At 55.5% G+C, this 14,498-nt stretch overlaps 1 protein-coding gene across 1 annotated transcript in view; it reads right to left on the bottom strand.

Moving 5' to 3' along the window:
* Positions 1-10,506: 10,506 nt before the first annotated feature.
* LOC139273198 (voltage-gated inwardly rectifying potassium channel KCNH2-like) overlaps positions 10,507-14,498 on the bottom strand; it is a 210,144-nt gene continuing 206,152 nt past the window's right edge. Inside the window, exons 12-14 of the mRNA XM_070889823.1 lie at positions 13,776-13,962; positions 11,480-11,657; positions 10,507-10,542 (exon numbers count right to left, since the gene is read on the bottom strand). Of these exons, the coding sequence (XP_070745924.1) occupies positions 10,507-10,542; positions 11,480-11,657; positions 13,776-13,962 (401 nt within the window). The remainder of the gene's footprint in view (positions 10,543-11,479; positions 11,658-13,775; positions 13,963-14,498) is intronic.

Genomic DNA, 14,498 nt, shown 5'->3' with positions numbered 1-14,498 from the left:
TGCGTCCGGCGCTCTGCGTGCGTCTGTGCGTCCGGCGCTCTGCGTGCGTCTGTGCATACGGCGCTCTGCGTGCGTCGGTGCGTCCGGCGCTCTGCGTGCGTCGGTGTGTACGGCGCTCTGCGTGCGTCGGTGAGTACGGCGCTCTGCGTGCGTCGGTGAGTACGGCACTCTGCGTGTGTCGGTGAGTACGGCGCTCTGCATGCGTCGGTGTGTCCGGCGCTCTGCGTGCGTCGGTGTGTACGGCGCTCTGCGTGCGTCGGTGTGTACGGCGCTCTGCATGCGTCGGTGCGTACGGCGCTCTGCGTGCGTCGGTGTGTACGGCGCTCTTGCGTCGGTGTGTCCGGCGCTCTGCGTGTGTCGGTGAGTACGGCGCTCTGCGTGCGTCGGTGTGTACGGCGCTCTTGCGTCGGTGCGTACGGCGCTCTGCGTGCGTCGGTGCGTACGGCGCTCTTGCGTCGGTGTGTCCGGTGCTCTGCGTGCGTCGGTGCGTACGGCGCTCTGCGTGCGTCGGTGTGTACGGCGCTCTGCGTGCGTCGGTGCGTACGGCGCTCTGCGTGCGTCGGTGTGTACAGCGCTCTTGCGTCGGTGTGTCCGGCGCTCTGCGTGCGTCGGTGAGTACGGCGCTCTGCGTGCGTCGGTGTGTCCGGCGCTCTGCGTGCGTCGGTGCGTACGGCGCTCTGCGTGCGTCGGTGTGTACGGCGCTCTGCGTGCGTCGGTGCGTACGGCGCTCTGCGTGTGTCGGTGAGTACGGCGCTCTGCGTGCGTCGGTGCGTACGGCGCTCTGCGTGCGTCGGTGCGTACGGCGCTCTGCGTGCGTCGGTGCGTACGGCCTCCCTCACGGTGCCTCGGGCAGCTGGCAGTGTCGACGCCCACCGATGGTGAACGGGGCGGAGCCAAGGTTCGGATCCGGGGTGCCGCGCAGCCGAATGATGTCACGGTCTCCAGGGCGCAGGAGATTGGCGCGCCGCTCGGGGTTACCGTCGCCGCATATCTTCACGGCGGGTCGGCGGCCATCGGTACTCTCGCTGCGCCCGGTCGCACCATCGCTAGCGCCCCATCAGCGCCCCCCAGAGGCACGAACGGGAGGTGCTAACAGGAGGCCAATTTCTGGCCCCAGTGCGAGAGTTAATGTCGGGCGGGAGACAGCATTTGCTGATGCTCACGGGTCGTTGCGACGTTGAGCGAACGTGTAAGATGGACGACAGTATTACATTACATACATAGCATTACATAGTATTTATAACACGGACACGGGCCAGAGGGCCCAACATGTCTGTGCAGCTCGTTATGCCCCTCCCACCTCTCTCTAGTTCCATTGACCAATGAGCTGTGTGTAAAGCAGGATTCCCATTCGCTATCGTACCAAATCACGTGACCCTCCAATAGCTTTAAGAAATGGTGAATTTGCATTGCATCAACGTAATGTCAGCACGGACAATCCCTCAGCTCCCCCTCGCTGTGACATGACACAGTGCGAGTCCCGGCAATAATTGTTCACACAGGTTAAAGGCCTTTGCACAATACTTGGAGCATATCTGGACCATCCAGCGAGTCACAGTCCCAGGACTAACACAGACGCTGCAATATTCCTTTCACACATCGGTAGTGACTTCAAAACAAAAACTTGCATTTCTATAGCGCCTTTCACAACCTCAGGGTGTCCCAAAGCGCTTTACAGCCAATGAAGTACTTTCGGAGTGTAGTCACTGTTGTAATGTGGGAATCGCCAATTTGCGCACAGCAAGCTCCCACAGACAGCAATGTGAAAATTATCCAGATAATCTGTTTTAGTGATGTTGGTTAAGGGATAAATATTGGCCTCAGGACACCGGGGAGAACTCCCCTGCTCTTCTTCCAATAGTGGCCCCGGGATCTTTTACATCCACTTCAGAGGGCAGACGGGGCCTCGGTTTAATGTCTCATCAGAAAGACGGCATCTTCAACAGTGCAGCACTGCCTCAGTACTGCACCTCCGACAGTGCAGCACTCCCTCAGTACTGCCCCTCCGACAGTGCAACACTCCCTCAGTACTGCCCCTCCGACAGTGCAGCACTCCCTCAGTACTGCCCCTCCGACAGTGCAGCACTCCCTCAGTACTGCCCCTCCGACAGTGCAGCACTCCCTCAGTACTGCCCCTCCGACAGTGCAACACTCCCTCAGTACTGCCCCTCCGACAGTGCAGCACTCCCTCAGTATTGCCCCTCCAACAGTGCGGCGCTCCCTCAGTACTGCCCCTCCGACAGTGCAGCGCTCCCTCAGTACTGCCCCTCCGACAGTGCAGCGCTCCCTCAGTACTGCCCCTCCGACAGTGCAGCGCTCCCTCAGTACTACCCCTCCAACAGTGCAGCGCTCCCTCAGTACTGCCCCTCCGACAGTGCGGCGCTCCTTCAGTACTACCCCTCCGACAGTGCGGCACTCCCTCAGTACTACCCCTCCGACAGTGCGGCACTCCCTCAGTACTACCCCTCCGACAGTGCGGCGCTCCCTCAGTACTACCCCTCCGACAGTGTGGCACTCCCTCAGTACTGCCCCTCCGACAGTGCAACACTCCTTCAGTACTACCCCTCCGACAGTGCGGCACTCCCTCAGTACTGCCCCTCCGACAGTGCGGCACTCCCTCAGTACTGCCCCTCCGACAGTGCAACACTCCTTCAGTACTACCCCTCCGACAGTGCGGCACTCCCTCAGTACTGCCCCTCCGACAGTGCGGCACTCCCTCAGTACTGCCCCTCTGACAGTGCAGCGCTCCCTCAGTACTGCCCCTCTGACAGTGCAGCGCTCCCTCAGTACTGCCCCTCTGACAGTGCAGCGCTCCCTCAGTACTGCACGGGGGTGTCAGCCTAAATTTTTGTGCTCAAGTCCCTGGAGTGGGACTGGCACACACAGCCTTCGGAGTCAGAGGTGAGAGTGCTGCCCACTGAGCGAGAGCGACACACGGTGCTGTGGGAGTGGCTCACCGGCCACACACACAGCTCAGAAGTCAGTTTGCACACACGGTTATTCTGTGCTGTGTTGCACTCTCTGGGATCCCGGTTTGGACAGATTCGCTCCTGTTACAGAAACACTCTGTGACTGCTCTCCGAGACCATCACCCAGCTGTGACTGGGCCGACTGTTCAAAGCAGCCGACAGGAGCTGGGAGATCCGGGCAGTCCCTCACTCCGGGCAATCCCTCACTCCGGACACTCGGGGCATTCCCTCACCCCGGACACTCGGGACAGTCCCTCACCCCGGACACTCGGGACAGTCCCTCACTCCGGACACTCGGGACAGTCCCTCACCCCGGACACTCGGGACAGTCCCTCACCCCGGACACTCGGGACAGTCCCTCACCCCGGACACTCGGGACAGTCCCTCACTCCGGACACTCGGGACAGTCCCTCACCCCGGGCAGTCCCTCCCCCGGACACTCGGGACATTCCCTCACCCCGGACACTCGGGACAGTCCCTCACCCCGGACATTCGGGACAGTCCCTCACTCCGGACACTCGGGACAGTCCCTCACCCCGGGCAGTCCCTCCCCCGGACACTCGGGACATTCCCTCACTCCGGACACTCGGGGCAATCCCTCACTCCAGGCAGTACCTCACCCCAGACACTCGGGGCATTCCCTCACCCCGGACACTCGGGGCAATCCCTCACCCCGGACACTCGGGACATTCCCTCACTCCGGACACTCGGGGCAATCCCTCACTCCAGGCAGTACCTCACCCCAGACACTCGGGGCATTCCTTCACCCCGGACACTCGGGGCATTCCCTCACTCCGGGCAGTCCCTACCCCGGACACTCGGGACATTCCCTCACCCCAGACACTCGGGACAGTCCTTCACCCCGGACACTCGGGGCATTCCCTCACTCCGGACACTCGGGGCAATCCCTCACTCCAGGCAGTACCTCACCCCAGACACTCGGGGCATTCCTTCACCCCGGACACTCGGGGCATTCCCTCACTCCGGACAGTCCCTACCCCGGGCACTCAGGACATTCCCTCACCCCAGACACTCGGGACAGTCCTTCACCCCGGACACTCGGGGCAATCCATTCCCCGGACACTCGGGACATTCCCTCACTCCGGGCATTCCCTCACCCCAGACACTCGGGACAGTCCTTCACCCCGGACACTCGGGGCATTCCCTCACTCCGGGCAGTCCCTACCCCGGACACTCGGGACATTCCCTCACCCCGGACACTCGGGACAGTCCTTCACCCCGGACACTCGGGGCATTCCCTCACTCCGGGCAGTCCCTACCCCGGACACTCGGGACATTCCCTCACCCCGGACACTCGGGACAGTCCTTCACCCCGGACACTCGGGGCATTCCCTCACTCTGGGTAGTCCCTACCCCGGACACTCGGGACATTCCCTCACCCAGGACACTCGGGACAGTCCTTCACCCCGGACACTCGGGGCATTCCCTCACTCCGGGCAGTCCCTACCCCGGACACTCAGGACATTCCCTCACCCCAGACACTCGGGACAGTCCTTCACCCCGGACACTCGGGGCAATCCCTTCCCCGGACACTCGGGACATTCCCTCACTCCGGGCATTCCCTCACCCCAGACACTCGGGACAGTCCTTCACCCTGAACACTCGGGGCATTCCCTCACTCTGGGCAGTCCCTACCCCGGACACTCGGGACATTCCCTCACCCGGACACTCGGGACAGTCCTTCACCCCGGACACTCGGGGCATTCCCACACTCCGGGCAGTCCCTACCCCGGACACTCGGGACATTCCCTCACCCCGGACACTCGGGACAGTCCTTCACCCCGGACACTCGGGGCATTCCCTCACTCCGGGCAGTCCCTATCCCGGACACTCGGGGCATTCCCTCACTCCGGACACTGGAGCATTCCCTCACCCCAGACACTCGGGACAATCCCTCACCCCGGACACTCGGGACTGTACCTCACCCCGGACACTCGAGGCAGTCCCTCACTCCGGGCAATCCCTCACTCCGGACACTCGAGGCAGTCCCTCACTCCGGGCAATCCCTCACTCCGGACACTCGGGGCAGTCCCTCACTCCGGACACTCGGGACAATCCCTCACTCCGGACACTCGGGACAATCCCTCACTCCAGACACTCGGGACAATCCCTCACTCCGGACACTCGGGACAATCCCTCACCCTGGACACTCGGGACAATCCCTCACTCCAGACACTCGGGACAATCCCTCACTCCGGACACTCGGGACAATCCCTCACCCCGGACACTCGAGGCAGTCCCTCACTCCGGGCAATCCCTCACTCCGGACACTTGGGACAGTCCCTCACCCCGGACAATCCCTCACTCCGGACACTCGGGACAATCCCTCACTCCGGACACTCAGGGCAGTCCCTCACCCCGGACACTCGGGACAATCCCTCCCTTGGACAGTCCCTGGCCAGTGCCACTTGAGGCAGTAATGTGCTGTGCCCCCCGATTCACGTTCGCTCAGCTCACTCTCGCTCAGTCCCAGGGAGCAGCCCTTAAACCGTTGGCGTGTGACAATGGACAGTGAATGTGAACGGGATCACACTGAGCTGAGGGTCCCGGTGACATGGGCTCCAAAGTCTTTGAACCAAACTGTCTTCGCACAAACGAACGCGGTGAGTGTTGGTCAGTTATCGAGGGGAGAGGGTCCTGTGTTAGACCTTTACACTTCCCTCCATCCAGCAGCCTGTTGGAACAGTTCTCTGTCCTTGTCGATCTCCCAGAGTCAGCTCTCAGTATCCTGCCCTTTGACCTCACACAGGAGGAGCGAGCGGTGGTCTGTCTGTGAGAGGCAGGGTCCCTTACATTACCTACCAGGGACAGATGAATATCTCTGGTGGTTGGGATTGTCCAGCGGGACCCTCAGTTGCTCCGGCAGAGAGAAGCGTCGGTCCGGATTGTACAGTGGCATTGAGTGCAGACGCTCTGGGTCCTGCCTTGCCGTCTCCGGTCTGTGTGTGGGGGCTCCCAGAGACCCTCGGGGCGCCCAGCTATACCCCAACCTCTCACTCACCAGCTTCACTTCCCCAGTCACAGAATCGCTCGACTTCAGCTCAACCACTCCCGGCTCAAGATCATCCGTGGTCTGGAATATAGAGAACAAACATCACGAGGTGGGGGTGAGGGTGAGCGAGAGAGAAAGCACGAGAGAAAGAGAGTGTGACAGAGATAGAGGAAGAGAGCAGGAAAATTGCAGCAACATTCTAAAGGGGCAAAGTGTGTTAAAAAGACAAGCCTGAAGGCTCTGTGCCTCAATGCGAGGAGTATTCGGAATAAGGTGGACGAATTAACTGCACAGGCAGCAATTAACGAAGATGATATAATTGGGATTACGGAGACATGGCTCCAGGGGAGCAAGGCTGGAAACTCAACATCCAGGTGTATTCAACATTCAGGAAGGATAGACAGAAAGGAAAAGGAGGTGGGGTGGCGTTGCTGGTTAAAGTGGAAATTAATGCAATAGTAAGGAGGGACATTAGCCTGGAATCGGTATGGGTGGAGCTACGGAATACCAAGGGTCAGAAAATGCTAGTGGGAGTTGTGTACAGACCACCAAACAGTAGTAGTGAGGTTGGGGACAGCATCAAACAAGAAATAAGGGATGTGTGCAATAAAGGTACAGCAGTTATCATGGGTGACTTTAATCTACATATTGATTGGGCTAACCAAACTGGTAGCAATGTGGTGGAGGAGGATTTCCTGGAGTGTATTCGGGATGGTTTTCTAGACCAATATGTGGAGGAACCGACGAGAGAGCTGGCCATCCTAGACTGGGTGTTGTGTAATGAGAAAGGACTAATTAGCAATCTTGTTGTGCGAGGCCCCTTGGGGAAGAGTGACCATAATATGATAGAATTCCTTATTAAAATGGAGAGTGACACAGTTAATTCAGAAACTAGGGTCCTGAACTTAAGGAAATGTAACTTTGATGATATCAGACGTGAATTGGCTAGAAAAGACTTGCAAATGATACTCAGAGAGTTGACGGTGGATAAGCAATGGCAAACATTAACGATCACATGGATGAACTTCAACAACTTTACATCCCTGTCTGGAGTAAAAATAAAACAGGGAAGGTGGCTCAACCATTGCGAACAAGGGAAATTAAGGATAGTGTTAAATCCAAGGAAGAGGCATATAAATTGGCCAGAAAAAGCAGCAAACCTGAGGACTTGGAGAAATTTAGAACTCAGCAGAGGAGGACAAAGGGTTTAATTAGGAGGGGGAAAATAGAGTACGAGAGGAAGCTTGCCAGGAACATACAAACTGACGGCAAAAGCTTCTATAGATATGTGAAGAGAAAAAGATTAGTGAAGACAAACGTAGGTCCCTTGCAATCGGACTCAGGTGAATTTATAATGAGGAACAAAGAAATGGCAGACCAATTGAACAAATACTTTGGTTCTGTCTTCACGAAGGAAGACACAAATAACCTTCCAGAAGTACTAGGGGACCGAGGGTCTAGTGAGAAGGAGGAACTGAAGGATATCCTTATTAGGTGGAAAATTGTGTTAGGGGAATTGATGGGATTGAAGGCCAATAAATCCCGGGGGCCTGATAGTCTGAATCTCAGAGTACTTAAGGAAGTGACCCTAGAAATAGTGGATGCATTGGTGATCATTTTCCAACAGTCTATCAACTCTGGATCAGTTCCTATGGACTGGAGGGTAGCTAATGTAACACCACTTTTTAAAAAAGGAGGGAGAGAGAAAACGGGTAATTATAGACCGGTTAGCCTGACATCAGTAGTGGGGAAAATGTTGGAATCAATTATTAAAGAAATGGCATACAAATTGGCCAGAAATAGCAGCGAACCCGGGGACTGGGAGAAATTTAGAACTCAGCAGAGGAGGACAAAGGGTTTGATTAGGGCAGGGAAAAGAGAGTACGAGAAGAAGCTTGCAGGGAACATTAAGGCGGATTGCAAAAGTTTCTATAGGTATGTAAAGAGAAAAAGGTTAGTAAAGACAAACGTAGGTCCCCTGCAGTCAGAATCAGGGGAAGTCATAACGGGGAACAAAGAAATGGCAGACCAATTGAACAAGTACTTTGGTTCAGTATTCACTAAGGAGGACACAAACAACCTTCCAGATATAAAAGGGGTCAGAGGGTCTAGTAAGGAGGAGGAACTGAGGGAAATCTTTATTAATCGGGAAATTGTGTTGGGGAAATTGATGGGATTGAAGGCCGATAAATCCCCAGGGCCTGATGGACTGCATCCCAGAGTACTTAAGGAGGTGGCCTTGGAAATAGCGGATGCATTGACAGTCATTTTCCAACATTCCATTGACTCTGGATCAGTTCCTATCGAGTGGAGGGTAGCCAATGTAACCCCTCTTTTTAAAAAAGGAGAGAGAAAACAGGGAATTATAGACCGGTCAGCCTGACCTCAGTAGTGGGTAAAATGATGGAATCAATTATTAAGGATGTCATAGCAGCGTATTTGGAAAATGGTGACATGATTGGTCCAAGTCAGCATGGATTTGTGAAAGGGAAATCATGCTTGACAAATATTAAAAATTTTTTGAGGATGTTTCCAGTAGAGTGGACAAGGGAGAACCAGTTGATGTGGTGTATTTGGACTTTCATAAGGCTTTCGACAAAGTCCCACACAAGAGATTAATGTGCAAAGTTAAAGCACATGGGATTGGGGATAGTGTGCTGACGTGGATTGAGAATTGGTTGGCAGACAGGAAGCAAAGAGTAGGAGTAAATGGGTACTTTTCAGAATGGCAGGCAGTGACTAGTGGGGTACCGCAAGGTTCTGTGCTGGGGCCCCAGCTGTTTACATTGTACATTAATGATTTAGACGAGGGGATTAAATGGAGTATCTCCAAATTTGCCGATGACACTAAGTTGGGTGGCAGTGTGAGCTGCGAGGAGGATGCTATGAGGCTGCAGAGTGACTTGGATAGGTTAGGTGAGTGGGCAAATGAATGGCAGATGAAGTATAATGTGGATAAATGTGAGGTTATCCACTTTGGTGGTAAAAACAGAGAGACAGACTATTATCTGAATGGTGACAGATTAGGAAAAGGGGAGGTGCAAAGAGACCTGGGTGTAATGGTACATCAGTCATTGAAGGTTGGCATGCAGGTACAGCAGGCGGTTAAGAAAGCAAATGGCATGTTGGCCTTCATAGCGAGGGGATTTGAGTACAGGGGCAGGGAGGTGTTGCTACAGTTGTACAGGGCCTTGGTGAGGCCACACCTGGAGTATTGTGTACAGTTTTGGTCTCCTAACTTGAGGAAGGACATTCCTGCTGTTGAGGGAGTGCAGCGAAGATTCACCAGACTGATACCCGGGATGGCGGGGCTGACCTATCAAGAAAGACTGGATCAACTGGGCTTGTATTCACTGGAGTTCAGAAGAATGAGAGGGGACCTCATAGAAACGTTTAAAATTCTGACGGGGTTAGACAGGTTAGATGCAGGTAGAATGTTCCCAATGTTGGGGAAGTCCAGAACCAGGGGTCACAGTCTAAGAATAAGGGGTAAGCCATTTAGGACCGAGATAAGGAGAAACTTCTTCACCCAGAGAGTGGTGAACCTGTGGAATTCTCTACCACAGAAAGTTGTTGAGGCCAATTCACTAAATATATTCAAAAGTGAGTTAGATGAAGTCCTTACTACTCGGGGGATCAAGGGGTATGGCGAGAAAGCAGGAAGGGGATACTGAAGTTTCATGTTCAGCCATGAACTCATTGAATGGCGGTGCAGGCTAGAAGGGCTGAATGGCCTGCTCCTGCACCTATTTTCTATGTTTCTATGTTTCTAAGATGAAATAGCAGAGCATTTGGAAAGCAGTGACAGGATCGGTCCAAGTCAGCATTGATTTATGAAGGGGAAATCATGCTTGACAACTCTTCTGGAATTTTTTGAGGATGTGACTAGTAGAGTGGACAAGGGAGAATCAGTGGATGTGGTGTATTTCGACTTTCAAAAGGCTTTTGACAAGGTCCCACACAAGAGATTGGTGTGCAAAATCAAAGCACATGGTATTGGGGGTAATGTACTGACGTGGATAGAGAACTGGTTGGCAGACAGGAAGCAGAGAGTCGGGATAAACGGGTCCTTTTCAGAATGGCAGGCAGTGACTAGTGGAATGCCGCAGGGCTCAGTGCTGGGACCCCAGCTCTTTACAATATATATTAATGATTTTGATGAAGTAATTGAGTGTAATATCTCCAAGTTTGCAGATGACACTAAGCTGGGTGGTGGTGTGAGCTGTGAGGAGGATGCTAAGAGGCTGCAGGGTGACTTGGACAAGTTAGGTGAGTGGGCAAATGCATGGCAGATGCAGTATAATGTGGATAAATGTGAGGTTATCCACTTTGGGGGCAAAAACACGAAGGCAGAATATTATCTGAATGGCGGCAGATTAGGAAAAGGGGGAGGTGCTACGAGACCTGGGTGTCATTGTTCATTAGTCATTGAAAGTTGGCATGCAGGTACAGCAGGCGGTGAAGGCGGCAAATGGCAAGTTGGCCTTCATAGCGAGGGGATTTGAGTATCGGAGCAGGGAGGTCTTACTGCAGTTGTACAGAGCCTTGGTGAGGCCTCACCTGGAATATTGTGTTCAGTTTTGGTCTCCTAATCTGAAGAAGGACATTTTTGCTATTGAGGGAAGATTCACCAGACTGATTCCCAGGATGGCAGGACTGACATATGAAGAAAGACTGGATCGACTAAGCTTATATTCACTGGAATTTAGAAGAATGAGAGGGGATCTCATCGAAACGTATAAGATTCTGACGGGACTGGACAGATTAGATGCAGGAAGAATGTTCCCAATGTTGGGGAAGTCCAGAACCAGGGGTCACAGTCTAAGGATAAGGGGTAAGCCATTTAGGACCGAGATGAGGAGAAACTTCTTCACCCCGAGAGTGGTGAACCTGTGGAATTCTCTACCACAGAGAGTTGTTGAGGCCAGTTCATTGGATATATTCAAAAGGGAGTTAGATATGGCCCTTATGGCTAAAGGGATCAAGGGGTATTGCGAGAAAGCAGGAAAGGGGTACTGAGGGAATGATCAGCCATGATCTTATTGAATGGTGGTGCAGGCTCGAAGGGCCGAATGGCCTACTCCTGCACCTATTTTCTATGTTTCTATGTTTAAGACACTAAAAACATCCCAATAATAATAGCTAATCAAGGGGCCATAGGGAGAGGGAAACTTAAAACAATCACTGTCACTCGAGAAAAGTACTCGGCAAACTAATGGGACTAAAGGTGGACAAGACCCCTAAACCCGATGGCCTGCATCCTGGGCCTTAAAAGAAGTGGCTGCAGGGATAGTGGATGCATTGGTTGTAATCTCCCAAAATTCCCTGGATTCTGGGGAGAGCACCCCACCTCCTTCCTGCCAATCGCTGCACCGCCCCCCCACCCCTCACAAGAGAAACCCCCCCGGATGGAACGCCAGTGGTTTGAGTGTCCCCCCGGGTTGAACAACCCCCTCCGGTCAGATTGATTGAGGCCCCCCTGGGTTGAGCCACCCACCTGAGAGTGAGGAGCACGTGTTGGCGATACCCTGGGGAAGGGTAGAGTGCTGTCCCGGGCAGGGTGGCTGGGTGCGGATGGAGATGACACGGTGCTGTAGGCCGGGGGGATCAGCACCAGCTGCCTCTGTAACAGCTGCAGAATGGCGTTCATGTCGCCCGTCACCCGCGACTCCAGCCTAAAACACGGATAAAGGTGTCAGCAATCTGGGAATCCACACCGCAGCAAATTTAGGCATCCGCAGGTGAACCGAAGGGACCAGGGTCAATCGCAGGTCAACCGGAGGGACCGGGGTCAATCGCAGGTCAACCGGAGGGACCAGGGTCAATCGCAGGTCAACCGGAGGGACCGGGGTCAATCGCAGGTCAACCGGAGGGACCAGGGTCAATCGCAGCTCAACCAGAGGGACCAGGGTCAATCGCAGGTCAACCAGAGGAACCGAAGTCAATCGCAGGTCAACCAGAGGGACCAGGGTCAATAGCAGGTCAACCAGAGGAACCGAAGGGACCGGGGTCAATCGCAGGTTAACCGGAGGGACCGGGGTCAATCGCAGCTCAACCAGAGGGACCGGGGTCAATCGCAGGTCAACCGGAGGAATCGGGGTCAATCGCAGGTATCGGGGTCAATCGCAGGTCAACCGGAGGGATCGGGGTCAAACGCAGGTCAACAGGAGGGACCGAGGTCAATCGCAGGTCAACAGGAGGGACCGAGGTCAACTGTAGGTCAACAGGAGCGACCGGGGTCAATTGCAGGTCAACCAGAGGGACCGGGGTCAATCACAGGTCAACAGGAGCGACCGAGGTCAACCAGAGGGACTGGGGTCAATCGCGGGTCAACCGGAGGGATCGGGGTCAATCGCAGGTCAACAGGAGGGACCGAGGTCAACCGTAGGTCAACCAGAGGGACCGGGGTCAATTGCGGGTCAACCGGAGGGACCAGGGTCAATTGCAGGTCAACCGGAGGGATCGGGGTCAATCGCAGGTCAACCGGAGGGATCGGGGTCAATCGCAGATCAACCGGAGGGATCGGGGTCAATCGCAGCTCAACCAGAGGGACCAGGGTCAATCGCAGGTCAACCAGAGGAACCGAAGTCAATCGCAGGTCAACCAGAGGGACCGGGGTCAATCGTAGGTCAAACGGAGGGACCAGGGTCAATCGCAGGTCAACCAGAGGAACCGAAGTCAATCGCAGGTCAACCAGAGGGACCGGGGTCAATAGCAGGTCAACCAGAGGAACCGAAGGGACCGGGGTCAATCGCACCTCAACCAGAGGGACCGGGGTCAATCGCAGGTCAACCGGAGGGATCGGGGTCAATCGCAGGTATCGGGGTCAATCGCAGGTCAACCGGAGGGACCGAGGTCAATCGCAGGTCAACAGGAGGGACCGAGGTCAACTGTAGGTCAACAGGAGCGACCGGGGTCAATTGCAGGTCAACCAGAGGGACCGGGGTCAATCGCAGGTCAACAGGAGCGACCGAGGTCAACCAGAGGGACTGGGGTCAATCGCGGGTCAACCGGAGGGATCGGGGTCAATCGCAGGTCAACAGGAGGGACCGAGGTCAACCGTAGGTCAACCAGAGGGACCGGGGTCAATTGCGGTTCAACCGGAGGGACCGGGGTCAATTGCGGGTCAACCGGAGGGATCGGGGTCAATCGCAGGTCAACCAGAGGGATCGGGGTCAATCGCAGATCAACCGGAGGGATCGGGGTCAATCGCAGGTCAACCGGAGGGACCGGGGTCAATCACAGGTCAACAGGAGGGACCGAGGTCAACTGTAGGTCAACCGGAGGGACCGGGGTCAATCGCAGGTCAACCAGAGGGACCGGGGTCAATTGCAGGTCAACAGGAGCGACCGAGGTCAACCAGAGGGACTGGGGTCAATCGCGGGTCAACCGGAGGGATCGGGGTCAATCGCAGGTCAACAGGAGGGACCGAGGTCAACCGTAGGTCAACCAGAGGGACCGGGGTCAATTGCGGGTCAACCGGAGGGACTGGGGTCAATCGCAGGTCAACCGGAGGGACCGGGGTCAATCGCAGGTCAACCAGAGGGACCGGGTTCAATCGCAGGTCAACCGGAGGGACCGGGGTCAATCGCAGGTCAACCGGAGGGACCGGGGTCAATCGCAGGTCAACCGGAGGGACCGGGGTCAATTGCGGGTCAACCAGAGGGACCGGGTTCAATCGCAGGTCAACCGGAGGGACCGGGTTCAATCGCAGGTCAACCGGAGGGACCGGGGTCAATCGCAGGGTCGGGGGTCAATCGCAGGTCAAACACAGAGACTCAGACCGTCGTTACCTGTTTAACTGTTTCTGAAGCAGTTGGAGCCGACAATCTATGTCTGACCAGTGCCGCCTGGTCAATGCTAAGGCCGGCTCTTCCACCGGGCAGTGTGTGGACGCTGAGGGTCGCGGCACATCCTGGTACAGATGGGCTTGGGGATCGGACCAGAAACTGAAGATGTTGGAGACACTCGCAAAGGCTCCTGTGAGACAGGAAAGGGAAGATCAGTCACACTGATCGGGGCAGCCCAACACTCAGTGTGTGAGCTGCTGGTTCAGTACTACAAACACTAGGCTACCAGCAGTGTACCAAGCTAGTTACCCGCTACAGTGTACCCGAGTCTGGGTTACCCACTACAGTGTACCCGAGTCTGGGTTACCCGCTACAGTGTACCCGAGACTGGGTTCCCCGCTACAGTGTATCCGAGTCTGGGTTACCCACTACAGTGTACCCGAGTCTGGGTTACCCGCTACAGTGTACCCGAGTCTGGGTTACCCGCTACAGTGTACCCGAGACTGGGTTACCTGGCCACAGTGTACCCAAGTCTGGGTTCCCCGCTACAGTGTACCCGAGTCTGGGTTACCCGCTACAGTGTACCCGAGACTGGGTTACCCGCTACAGTGTACCCGAGTCTGGGTTCCCCGCTACAGTGTACCCGAGTCTGGGTTCCCCGCTACAGTGTACCCGAGTCTGGGTTACCCACTACAGTGTACCCGAGTCTGGGTCCCCGCTACAGTG

Source organism: Pristiophorus japonicus, chromosome 1 (genome assembly GCF_044704955.1).
Source record: "Pristiophorus japonicus isolate sPriJap1 chromosome 1, sPriJap1.hap1, whole genome shotgun sequence".
Classification (NCBI taxonomy): domain Eukaryota; kingdom Metazoa; phylum Chordata; class Chondrichthyes; family Pristiophoridae; genus Pristiophorus; species Pristiophorus japonicus.
Note: the sequence above shows the minus strand (reverse complement) of the source record. Positions and strands in the feature narration are given on the sequence as shown.